Consider the following 12,676-nt stretch of genomic DNA (forward strand, 5'->3'; position numbering starts at 1 on the left):
ACCTCTATGTAGACTTACACACTATACACAGATAGGCGAGAACTGGCTGACCCATCACTTACCAGGCTGCTGGAACGCCGATGTCTGCAAACATACTCCATTGCAGAACTGCCTGTCGTGCTGCCACCCTGTAGGAATAAATACTAATGCTTCACCCCACAAGCTGCTGCTTACCCCACAGCCTGGCTGGGGGCTCAAGGTGGAAGGAACCAGCACATCCATCTGTAATTGCTGATGTTTTATTTTACAAGTTTGAGATCTTAAAGTTCAGGAAGTGGCAGGCTGCCTGAACGGGGGTCCTCCATGATCCAGTAGTCCTTTGTGGTCCAATATTGCAGCCTGAGGGCTGGCAGGATCAAATCCCAAGGGAGACTATGTGCCCTTGAACATGTCATTCCTGGTGTCTGCCCTGGGGAACAGGGCAGAAGGCAAGGATTGCAGGGTGACCCTGAGCTCTAGATCCTTGAAGAACACCAGTGCTGTAACCTGAGTGACCTCTGAACTCTCACTTGTAATTAACCTCAGACTGTTCAGTGTTTCTGATCCTACTGGGTTATTACAGTGAGAACATTCAAGAGTTGTTAGAGCCCAAGTAAAGGAGCAGAAGGAAGTACATACAGCATGCATCTGCAGTCAAGGGGTTCTGGCACTGTCTGCTTCCCACAGCAGGCAGAAGCAGGCGCTTTCAGTAGTGCTTGACCTGGCAGACTGCCTCTCTCCTTTGGTCCCCTCTCTGGGATCTCAGCACTCTGGGAGGCGTGTGCGATTCTGCACTGCGTCACAGAAGGCGGAGGGAATTGATCACCATATAGCGAGAGAATACCAAGTAGATATGGCGAAACCAGAGGAGCTGGCTGCGATGACACCGCATGGCCCGCTAGAAGGAGACAAAAAGGTGAGACAGCTTTGCCAGAAACTTCCACACCCATTCGGAGGGCAGCACCCAGGCCTTTCTGGAAAGTTGCCTATTAGATTAACAGTGGGGCCCCCACCCTGGCAGGATTTGGACTGAACTGATCATTTAAAGTGGCTTCTCCTGATCTGCAGCTGCCAGGAGGACACTGATGGTGGTGTGTGTAACACGACAGTCAGGAAGCCTGGGCCTCTGAGGAGGACAGGCTCCAGGGACCAGAAGCCCAAGTAACTAATGGTGCTTTCAAGTCTCAGAGCAGTTTCTGTACCAGGAGTGTACTGCTGCTGCCCTCATATAGGTGACAGCTCAGCACTGGGTACCAGGACTCTCACAGCAAGCATCCCCAGGTTTGCCCCTAAGAGAGTACAACTTGCTAGGAGTGGCCATCGTCACCCACCTGGAGCTGCAGTTGGCGACTGCGGGCTCTAGCAAGCAGTGCCCTGTATTGAGTTGAGCAGCCTGCACAATCCCATCTAGATAGAATTATTTCATGCAGAGAAAGGCAGTCTCTGTAGACCACACCTTTGCATCCAATACCTGGGTGGCTACAAGCTGTGGTGCAAGACTCACGCCCTTTGGATTCCTAAAAGCCAATCTACTGAATCATCATAAATTGCCAAAATGCAACCTGAATAATCCAAGTGCATGAGACCCTCTTGGGCAATTCCCTCACCATCATTATGGCATGATCTAACTGGTGGGGCAGGCACAAAGCATCTCACCTTGGCTTGCTCAGACTCCTCCTTGGTTAGTATGAAGAGAACATCCCGGGACAGCAGGCAGCTAATGGGCACGTCCAGCACGGAGATGTACTTCCGCAGGAGATTCACGGACTCCAGGATGAGGACTTGGCATCCTGAGCAAAGACAAAAAAGAGCAGGATGGTTACTAGTCTGCAGGATCGCCAGGTTGGGCTTTCAGATGCTACAGGGGTCCCTGTCATAGAAGGATCGGGCTGAGCAGACCCTCAGGGCATCACATCTAGTCCAGCTCCGTCTGATCCATCCCAGACAGATGCTTTTCCAACCTGCCCCTATGAACTTCCAGTAATGACAGTTCCCCATGCCAGAGGCAGGCACCCTACCTCCAAGCCTCATCGGCCTCTCCTTTCACGCCACCTGCTCTTCCACTCAAATGCTTCCTTACTTCTTAATTGTTCTGCTAGGGCTGGATGTGGACTTACAAGCTGGCAACCTGCCTCCACAGACCCACCACCTAAAGGATTTCTGAGCTGCTCTGGTTCACTCCAGGCAGGGTGCACAGGAAGGCCTTCAATGCCAAAGCAGTGTCAGATAAAACCTGCATGAGCAGCCCTTGGTTTGCTGTCCCTCCTCCTTTGCCATTCTTTGTTAGGGCAGGGAAGGCTTTCCTGGTGTGGTCCGGATGGTGTCAACTGTTACCCCAGGCTGGTAATGGCACTGTCAGATGCTTACCAGGCAGGGGGTGCCTGGAACAGGTCGGAGAGATTTTGCTGATATTTCTAAGACTCCTGTGAATTTTCCTTTCACAGCTAAATTGTCCTCACTACTGAACTCAGCTCAGCTGCTGGCCCCATGAAGGGAGCAGAGCTCCTTGGGACCTGCCCTGAGATTCCTCAGTGCTTCCAAATCTGACGTTGCTGCCATCATGCTCATTGTTTCAGGTGTTTTTCCGAGCTCAGCAGAGCTGAGTGGCAAACCAGAGCAAGCCATGGGGGCTGTGGCCAGCAGGTGGAGCTCTGGGATGGTGGAAAGCAGGCTGCAAGCCCAAGATGAGCCCTAGCCCATAAGCTGGGAACAGGTGGCCCTGCTGCCTTGAGCTCCAAGGCTCTCCAGGATTCCCGGCTTTGGTGTCACCCTATGTGCTCAGGTAATTCACAGTGCAAGGGCAGCAATCCAGGGGAGCACCTGCCTGCTAACAGCAACTGAGCTAGTCCTTGCAGTGAGGCCGTGACAAGCAGACGCCCGTGCCACCTAGCCCCCTGGAAGCACCAGGTGTGAGCCAGGGACACCCTGCACCACTCCCTGGCCTGTGCCTGGGGGACTCCTGTCCTGCAAGAGCCAGGCTGTGGGGAGCTGGGCTGCAGGCCAGGGGGCTCAAGGCATTCTCTGAGGCAACAAGCCCCAGGCCTGATTTCAGAGGCAGGTTTAGACTTGGCTTGTTTCACCAGGCCAATGGCCATCGCTGTGTCAGTGCCCCACTGCTGATCTTCAGGCTGCTACTTGCATAGGGCTGGACCCTGCGCTGGTGGCTGCCAGAGCTGCTGTGACAGGCAGATGCAAACATCCCCTCAATCCGCTTCCCACAAGGCCCATGCCTCCATTCCCAAAAGGGAATTATTCCGATGTGGTTCAGTGCCAGGACTTACCCAGCTCAGGACCTGCAGCCCATCCCCGGGGGGTACCCACCAGCAGACTGCACACATTTTGCAGCACAAAGGGGATATGGATGGAGAACTCGCTGATCACATGAGATCCTTCAGGCAGCCGCAGCCCAGCAGTCTGCTTGCTGGGTAGTTCCAGCTGGCAGGGCTGGGGTCATGCCCTGCTGAGCTGAATAGCAGAGGAAAGCTCTGGAACTGGAATCTCCAGCCCGGGCACCCAGCATTTCCACCATATATATTTTTTAAAATTATTATTAAAAAAAAAAAATCCAGCATTTCCACCAGGCACCTGTTGGCGTCTCAGCCCTGCGCGGGGCAGAGAGAGGGGCTGGGAGCAACCACAATGTGAGGTGCCTCTTGCTTTCCAGCCAACCGTTTATGAGCCTGGCAGAGCTGCCCAAGCCATTCTTGCAAAGCTGGGAGCAGAGGAGGGTTTAGGGTTACGAGTGCTCGGTGGGGGAAACTGTCCTCTCTGCTTCCAGCCCATCTTTATCTAAGAAACCCCAGTTCCTGCAGCAAATGCCCTGACCTCCTCCCGCCCCAGCAGCCCACATGTTCCTTGAAAGTAAAAACCCTGCCAGGGAATGTGCTGCTGGTGAGAGGTGCCAGCTCACAGTCCTGCTGACCAGGCTGGGGGCAGGCACAGCCAGGCAGCCACAGCTTGTACCCTGCAGGGCCATGCAGGAGGCTTCTGTGCCAGCCAGGCGACTGGAGTCACCAGGCACTAGCAGCAGAGGCTGCTCTGCCTGTGAGCAGTGGGTGCCAGGAAGCAGGTAGGGGCTGGAGAGTCCTTCTGGAGAGGGGAAGGGCTGGGAAAACATGCTTCCTGCTCCCAGCTGGGGTCAGAGATAGGCAACACCCACCCAGTGCTATTGAGGGATCTGCTCTTATAACCTCTGTGTGGGGGGCAGACTGCTGTGCCTGTGAACCCGATGCAAGTGTAGAGGAGCTGCTGGCAGCTGGAATAGCAGTGCAGGGCCTGAAGAGAGCCAGTTGGGCTTTCTCCTTCCAACAAGCACATGCAAGTAGAGCTGCTGATGCTGGTCCTGCTAGGTGCCTGTACCTGGGCTCTTCCAGGAGGAAGCTGGTTCCAGCCAGGAGCTGGGTGTGAGGTGTCCACGCTGGGCAGAGGCTTAGGAGACCAGGTGGGATATGTAGGGTGCTCACGGGCACATCACTGCACACAGTGCCATCTTGTCTCACAACGCAGACAGGCTTCGCTGCCCAATGACACGTGGAAGGATTTTCTGTGGATCCACCAATCCCATGCACTTAGGCGGGTTCAATTTCAGACGCCCCCCGTGCTTCTCAGCTGTGCTCCTGACATCATGCTCCTGTCACCAAGCCCCTCTGATGCATGGCCCCCGCATGCCCGCCAGACCAAATTAGAAATGCCGGGCATGTCAACGGGTCGGAGACTATATTTGGAAAGGCTCAGTGTAAGCAGCAGTGCCGGGGCTCCCCACTCTATGGGCACTTGTAGGTCATGTCAGATGTGATGTAATCAGAGGAGCGAGCATAGCTTCAGGAGTCCTTTGACACTGGGGGAGAAACAGGCACCACCTAGACGTGAGCCTGACTCCCAGGACCAATTTTAGACATGCTTAAAACCAGCCCCAACGACCAGCGTGAAGCTCCAGCAGTGTCTGAAGCCAGCCTGGTGTAGAGGCCCCCGGTACAAATCTGTCTCCACAGGGCATGGCAGTAACAACCGGTGCTCGCTGCATCTTGTCCACAGCACTTTGGAACTCCCTCTGCTGCTCCAGCAAGGCCCGCTCTCCAGACGACTGTAGCAAGGCTTAGCACGAGCTGCCCCTGCCCCTGCCCCTTCCCAGTGCTGCACAAACTCAGAACCATAGGGCTGGAGGACCTCAAGGGCCATCATGGCCAGCCCTCTGCCCAGCTGCAGGATTTGCTGCTCCTAAACCACCCCAGACCCGTGCCTGTCCAGCCTCTTCCCAAACCTCTGGTGATGGAGCTTCCACGGGGTTAATAGCTGGTTCCTCCTGTTCTGGCAGCTCAGAAGCTTCTCACGACAGGTCCTGGACTCTGCTGTTCAAGCCCACTGCCTCAGGCTCTGGCCTCTAGGCCAGGGGAGAACAATCACTTTCCATCTGGACAGCCTTCCAAACATATGAAACCCCCACGTCTCCCCTGAACCTCCATTTCTTTTAGCTCCCCGGTCCTCAGTTTTTATCCTACTCCTGGGGGAAAGGTCAGTGTTAATGCTCCCATTTCACAGACAGGACAACTGAGGCATGCATAGGGACAGTGACTTACCTGTTGCCACGGAGGGCCAGTCAGAAACAGAGCAGAGGAGACGCTGGTGTCTGAGTTCATGCTCACTCCATCAGACCAGCAGCAAACAGCAACCCCATGCCAGGGAGCTGCTGTTCCTCTGTTTTTGGCTTCTGCTGTTCCCCAGCAGGGACACAGATGGTTTTTCCCTGCCCCCTGCTAACCAAATAGTGGGAGGCCGTTCCTGCAGCTGGGGGCTGGACACAGGTTTAAGACACGGCCATCATACTTGCCCACAGCAGTTAAGGGGAGCAGAGCTAGGACTGTGCCGGGACAGAGCTAGAAAGCCCCTCAGCCATAGGGTCACCTGGTTCCACCTGTCCCTCTGTCTGCATGTCTAAAGCTCTTGGCCCCACTGCATCTTGTCTCAGAGCTGATCAGCAAACCAGGGGAGGTCAAAGAGTGGGGAAGGCAGGTAAACGCAAGTGGTAAGGGACACAGCGAGAAGGGGCTGAGCACGGTGTTGCACCCCAGCTCCCCAGCCAGGCTGGCCCCAACAGCTACAACACCCTGGTCCAGGAAGGAGTTCATGGGGAGCTGACACAGCAGCAGGGAGTTCAACTGTAGGTTCATTTGCATTGCAAATGGAAGGTGGATGATTCAGAACATGCAAGTGAAGGTGTTGCCTAAGGGGGGAGAGGGAGCCTGCTGGCACCTGGGGCAAGCACTGGGGAGACGTGGGCGATATACCTTCAGGGAGCTTCCCCTCCAAGTGCAGGTGCCTGGGAAGAAAAAGAGACAGAGGGTGAGTGCAAGGGGAGGCCTTGCAAACCTGGCTTCACATACAGAGTGGCTTTGAGGGTCTGATGGACCACACACCCACATGCGCACACTCGTACATGCTTGCACACGCACTCGCAGTGGTATGCCCTGAAATGCACTTCCAAGAGCAGACGCTGGGTGCCCTGGGCCCACTGATGCAGGGACAGAGTGGGGCTGGCTGCCCACAAATGGCTTCTCTCCCTGTGTGCCTTCACCTTCCTCATCCTCAGCACAAGCACGTGCAGTCCAGGCCAAGGGGCTCCCTGACACCCAGTGTTGTGTCGGAGGAAATGCTGCAAGGTGCTGCCCAACACCTGGTGTCACTGCAAGAATGTGTGCCCACCAAGGCGCTGCTGGTGTGGCAGCAGTGCCTCCCCGCCAGAGCTCCTAGGGAAGCTGGAGGCCTCTCTGGGCCATCCCTGGGGGCCTCTGCACATGTAGGTGGGCTGGATCACTGTGCACAGACAGGAGAGCTTCCACCCACTTCTCTTCCCACTGCTGGCCAGGATGCTTCCCCCACGCTTTGGGAGCTGCCCTCTTTCACTCAGGGCTGCAGCCAGGGGTTTAGTGGCTGTTGCAGTGAGCGGTGTGGGAAGCACAAATGGCCCCTACATCCCAGGCACAGTTTGGGTAACGGCAGGGCTGTACTGCCAGGGTGCCTCTATCTTGGCCCAGTGCAGGAAAACCCAGAGAGCCTGGGGATGAGACTGTGGGGATGCCAAGTGTGGTGCAGCGCACGTGCAGAAGGCACATGGGGAGATGCTGAGCCTTGATTCTTGTCAGCTCTGGGGCTCACTTTCCTTTGTGCCTCTTTCCTCCCTGCTGTGTGGCACTTCCAAGAGCTCCAGTTTACTCCGCTGTCCTCTGGCCCCTGCTGCGGTGGGCCAGACGTGCAGGTGTCCGGTAGATGGCAGCAGGAGCAGTCCCAGAGCTGGGCTGTGCAGACCCAGACAGGGGCCAGTTTGCCAAAAAAAACCCAAACCCCAAACCCCAAGCAAGGTTACTTCACCCTCTGTAATACTGACAGAGATCATTATCGTCCCCGCGCGGCACTGCGCACGGACAATGTGACAATTCATGTGTAAATCCAGCAGGATAAACCATGCATTGTATGCAAACTGCAGTGTTCCTCCCGTCACTTTCAAAAGCCCGTCATCTCTCATTTCTGGTTCGTTTCAAGGAAAGGGATTAGCCACATGGGCATAGACAAAATAGGAAGCGCTGGGTAATGAATACACAAAGCAGTTCAAAGCTGGAGTCCGGCCAGAAATGCGGGTCATGGCAGAACTCGGGCGCAGCAACCAGGGGGCAGAGGCGCTGGATAGAGTCTCCCAGCAGCCTTTGTCTCTTCCCCAGAGTCCAAGATCTGCAGCCCACGGGACTGACTCCATCACACAGGGGAACAGGCCTGGTAATGTTTATGCCATCCCTCTCCACCCCACAGTTAGTCTCTAAGGTAGGAAGTCTGCCCTGACTTCTGCCTCACTTGGCACTGACGTGGCTCTCCACTCACACCTGACGTCCCCCTCTTCAGCCACCATCTCTCCCGGACTTGGGGATGTGCAAGGGGCAGGAGGAAAAGCTTGGCCCCAGGAGCCAGCTGATGATCATCACCACTGGCCACAAGCCTCAGGGCATGGGGATACCCCTCTCGCTTTTCAGGGCCTGCCTGGAGAAGTCCCAGCAAGGAGCAGGGGCCCTGCTGGCAGGGAAGGACAGTTCAAGTTAGGAAAAGAGGGGACTTGTGTTCAGAGGCTTGATGGGCACGGCAGCTTGTCGGCAGGGTGCTCCAGCCTTGCTCTGCTCCGAGTCATAGGAGCTATTCTTGGAGCGGGGAGCGGACGTGCGGCTGTGCAGCTGCTGTCCTTGCTGCCTCCATCCTGAGCCAGCTGCGTGGCACGGGCTGCCCTTGGGTCAGTGCGGAGTGATGGGGAAGAGATCTGTGCTGTGGAGAAATCGCCGGGGTGTTCATTCATCCCCCCAGCACTAGGATGGGGTGCACTGTGGTGGGAACATGCAACACCGGCAGGGCTCAGCCTCCCCCGCACGCCTGGTAATATTGACAGTACTCCCTCAAACCTGGCTTCTCCCATTGACCATCCTATTCCCCTCCAAGTAGAGCAGAGGTGATGGCCACTTGCTCCTGCCATTTCAGGAAGGCTGTTCTGGAGATGGGCCGTGCTGCATTGTAGGGCAAGTGTAAGTTGCAGGAAAACACGACAAGGAGGCGCTGCAGCTGGCAGCATGCCTGCACTGGAATCCACCTGCACAGTCCTCCTTGCGCAGGTCCAAGCAGGAAGGGTGCTGAGCATCTCCCCTGAGATCCAGGAGTGCTAAGGGCTTGCAGGTGCTCAGCAGCTGGCAGGACAGGACCTCAGTGTTCAGGCATTAGGTGCAATCTGAGACCTGATCTTTGGTCAGTCTCAGGAGCAACTCTCTACCAGCTCTCCAAGGCACAACTCTCTGGGAGGCGTGGAGCACCAGCATCTCGGACCAAAGCTGGCAGCAAGAAGCAAGTAAAAACCAAGTGAGGACGTCAGGATTAGGCTGTCGGGGGACTCACTGAGGGTGCCATGGGAGACAGCAGGGGAGTCCAAGCCCCGCTGGGTGGTCTGCAGTTCTGGTGATCCTCTGCTCCATGGGAAATTGTGCAGGGACATTGAGACCTTCCCTCCGCAAGGGTCTGACTTCATGGTGTTGGTCGCTGCAGCGCACCAGGGGAATGCAGCGCATGCATAAGAACGTGGGCTCCACTGATCCGCCGAATTAATGGGCTGAAGAGATGTGGGAAGAGAAGGGCAGCTGGTCCCCAGGGAGTCCAGAGACATCTCAGGTCAGGCTTCCAGAGCTAAACGCTCATGAGTTGAGATGCCTCCTCCCTACCTGGCTGTGCGGGCTGGGATTCCCTGGCAGGCCGAACTCCCACAGCTCGCAACGTGCAGGCCTGCCGCCTTTGTGCACGCTTCGGTTTTGCCAGTGCCTGCAAGACCCAGTGACTCAGGGCAGTTCCAGGGCACGGACGAGAAGGCTGCTCCACTGCTCCCTGCTCTCATCCCCAAGGCGCTGGGGTAGAGCGGGGACGGCCGTGGCTTCCATCAGCAACGTGACCAGACTGCTAATGCCGTGAGGAGCTGGGGGAGGACATGCCGTTCCCGGAGGTTTCTTTTCTCTGCTTAGAGAGAGCTGGTCATCTGGTCACTGTTACCAGGGAAACGGCTGCTGAGGACTGACAAAGCTGGTGCCTTCTGCTCCGCTCATCTGAGCGAGGCCTGCTGGATAACGGCAGTCTCCTTCTGGCTCCTCGGGACTGGCATTTAACCCACCCCCATGCTCTGGTGCAACCGCATGGGACAGCAAATGCTCTTTTCTCCCATGCACGTGCCCCAGATATACTCAGGATCAGGCAATGCTGCTCTCCAGAGTGAGCACGCATGCACAGAGCCACGCCAGGGGACTCAGGCACTGCCAAGCCTCATAATCACCTCCTAATCACCACACCAAGTGCCACGTGCTTTCCCTGCAAAGCCTCAAGCCCCATGCTGAGCTTGCAGCCCGTTGGGAGGAAGCTAGGGAAGTCAGAGACTTTTTTCCCAAATGGAACAGACAAGACCGGCTTGGCTAATGGTGCCTTGATGCTGCTTTTTAGATGACGCTGCTGATATAAGTTTTATGGATGCAGTTGCTATAACGACATAATGCACGGTGGTTAAATATAGCAGCGCCTGTTTTCCACTCGGTTTGCTCTGCCCTAAGCAGAGAGGGACTCCGCTTCCACGTTCTCGCTGGGCTGAGGTGGACTTCACCACACAGCACAGAAACTGGGGCAGCAGCAGCAAACAGAGCGCCCGCTGGGAGGGAAGACAGCCTGTTTAAAACCAAACCATCCTGTGACTCTCGGAGGGTGGTGAAGCAGTGGAACGGGCTGCCCAGAGTGGCAGTGCTATCTTCATCTTCAGAAGTTTTGAAGACCCGGGTAGACAAAGCCTTGGCTGGGATGATGTAGTTGGGGCTGGTCCTGCTTTGGGCAGGGAGTTGGACTGGATGTGACCTCCTGAGGTCCCTTCAACCCTCATTTTCTATGAGTCTATGATTTCTATGACTCGCGCACAGCAAAATGACTGCGACCACCACCAGATCTGTGGAAAACCCCATCATTTCAAATGGGAAAGCTCTGACACAGAGGTTCTTTCAAGCCCTTCCCCAGTGTCATCCTGTGATTAGCAGAGATGCTTATGGACGTGAGAATGCACTATGCTTCTACCGTGTAGCTCATGGGCCCTGCCACAAGCTGCGGGGATTCACAATGACTTCTTGGCAATACTGGGATGGTCTCAGTGGCCTTTGCTCTTCTCAGTGGGACTAAATCCTCCCTAAGCACCCCTGCAGTGATTGCAGCCATAGCTCATGAGGAACAGACAGACTGTGACAGGGTTAATCTATATGTAGCAGGAGTATCAGCGTGGAAAAAGTCACAACCATGCCAGGCAGCACTGCCTGCACACGCAGCCTGCATGAGAACCCACGGGGGCACAGAGAGTGGAGGTATGCTTGTCTGTGAGGCAAGGCCAGACACAAGACAGGAAGGGAGAAAAAAAGGGCCCCAGATTTAAGCCCTCCCAACCATGGTGGAGACTTGCCTTGGTCCCAGCCTGCTGCACCCTTTTCTGGCCCCGCTCCACGAACTCCCATCCTCACTGGTACCATACAGCTGCACCGTGGGCCTGCAGACTCCTCCCTGCCATCACTGGCCTGGCCCTCATGGAGGGCACTCATGGGGAGCGAGAACCATGTGGACAAAACACACACTGGCCCTGACTTCCAGCCCTGATGTCTGGCATCTCCTGCCATGAGTAGTGCCGGTACCTGAGCCCTCGCACCAAAGTCCAGAGTTGGCAGACCCATGTGCACATCAGCATACAAACCTCTTGTGGGCACACTGGAATGAATTCCTCCTTGGTATGTCTGCTCTGACCTCAGTCATGCAGCAGCAGCAATGGGTTTGGTCCCGCATGCAAAATACCCCTCTTCCCCTTGTAAAAGCACCCTGATGCCCCAGAGGAATTATACACAGGGGCAGACCACCCTGCAGCTGAGTTTGGGTTCTAGTTCACAGTCCTTTAATTACACAAGCACATTCACCCTCTTTCAAACAGCATTTCAGTGCCACTCGCCGGGGACTGTGTGGAGCACCGTACCTTAGGGCCACATAAAGGGAGATGTGGTTAGCGTGGCCACTCACTCCTCCAGCATCAAAGGTTACCACCTGCAAAAGAACCCACAAACAAACACACTGAGAGATGCAGAGACCCACAGCCATGCTCGCAGCTACCGTCAGACTCAGCGCTCTTCAGCTGGAAGCCAGCACTGCGTTTGGCCTTGTACAGCACCCAGAACTACGGGGCCTTGTGCAGCACCAGGGCTCTGCAGTGCCACGGGTGTAAGAAGAAATGCAGACCCCCTGGTGCTGAGCACAGCAAAAGGCCAAACTGAAAGACAAGCAAGATGCGCCCCCATCCAATACAGCTGATGCCTGTTTCCAGCAACATCTGAGAAGAGCAAAGCTTCTTACCAGCAACACCCCCCCGGGAACTTTCTTCCTGAGCATGCATGCAGCCCACGCTGCCTAGGACAGCAGCAGGGACTTGAGAGCAGCACAGCACCAGGGTGCCAACACGCTGCTACTGACAGGGTATATCTACACATGGATTTATGTGCGCCTAAACTTAATGTGCCTTTGCTTAAGGCACATTACGAGAACGTAGGCGCACGTCTATATGTGATGCACTAATATGCATTAAGGCGCATTAAATCTACCCATGAATAGCTAAGTCACATTTGCGCACATTGACGCACACCGTGTTAATGCGCATTAGTGCATCTACATGAGCACTAGTGTGACTTAGCTTTTTGTGCCTAAATTTGATACCTGCTTTATGTAGGTGTCAAATTTAGGCTCACATAGTCTCAAATTGCCATTTTTAAGGCACATTAAGGGTGGACACATGTAGACACGCAGCCTTAACATGCCTTAAAAGTGGAGATTTTAGGCTAAGCCCGCTTAAAAGACACGCCCACAGACACATTGTGGACAAACAGCCTAACAATGGAATTAGCTCTTCTATCCAACCAGCTGTGCACAAGACGCTCTTGGCTAGGGCAGATGCCCACAAGACAGGTTCCTTGTTGCTGTTTGGGGAGGGGCTGCTTCTTCACTCAAAGGCAGCGTGTCAATGGCCTCCATCTTCTTGGTCCAACCAGCAGAAGTGACACTGAGCACATCCCAAAGGTGCCAAGGCTTCCCCAGAGCATAGCAGCAAGACTCAGCTACTCCGCTTGCCCCC

General features: G+C 55.4%; 1 protein-coding gene across 2 annotated transcripts in view; it reads right to left on the reverse strand.

Annotated features, from left to right (window-relative positions):
* Window positions 1–223: 223 nt before the first annotated feature.
* The window catches only part of PIGL (phosphatidylinositol glycan anchor biosynthesis class L), a 61,865-nt gene continuing 49,412 nt past the window's right edge, over window positions 224–12,676 (reverse strand). For both annotated transcript variants that reach the window (XM_090026440.1, XM_090026441.1), the window contains exons 4-7: window positions 11,531–11,598; window positions 6,264–6,295; window positions 1,636–1,769; window positions 224–877 (exon numbers count right to left, since the gene is read on the reverse strand). In XM_090026440.1, the coding sequence (XP_089882566.1) occupies window positions 779–877; window positions 1,636–1,769; window positions 6,264–6,295; window positions 11,531–11,598 (333 nt within the window). In that variant the 3' untranslated portion in view covers window positions 224–778. The remainder of the gene's footprint in view (window positions 878–1,635; window positions 1,770–6,263; window positions 6,296–11,530; window positions 11,599–12,676) is intronic.

This window comes from Crocodylus siamensis, chromosome 13 (genome assembly GCF_052110815.1).
Source record: "Crocodylus siamensis isolate JL-2025a chromosome 13, ASM5211081v1, whole genome shotgun sequence".
NCBI lineage: Eukaryota > Metazoa > Chordata > Crocodylia > Crocodylidae > Crocodylus > Crocodylus siamensis.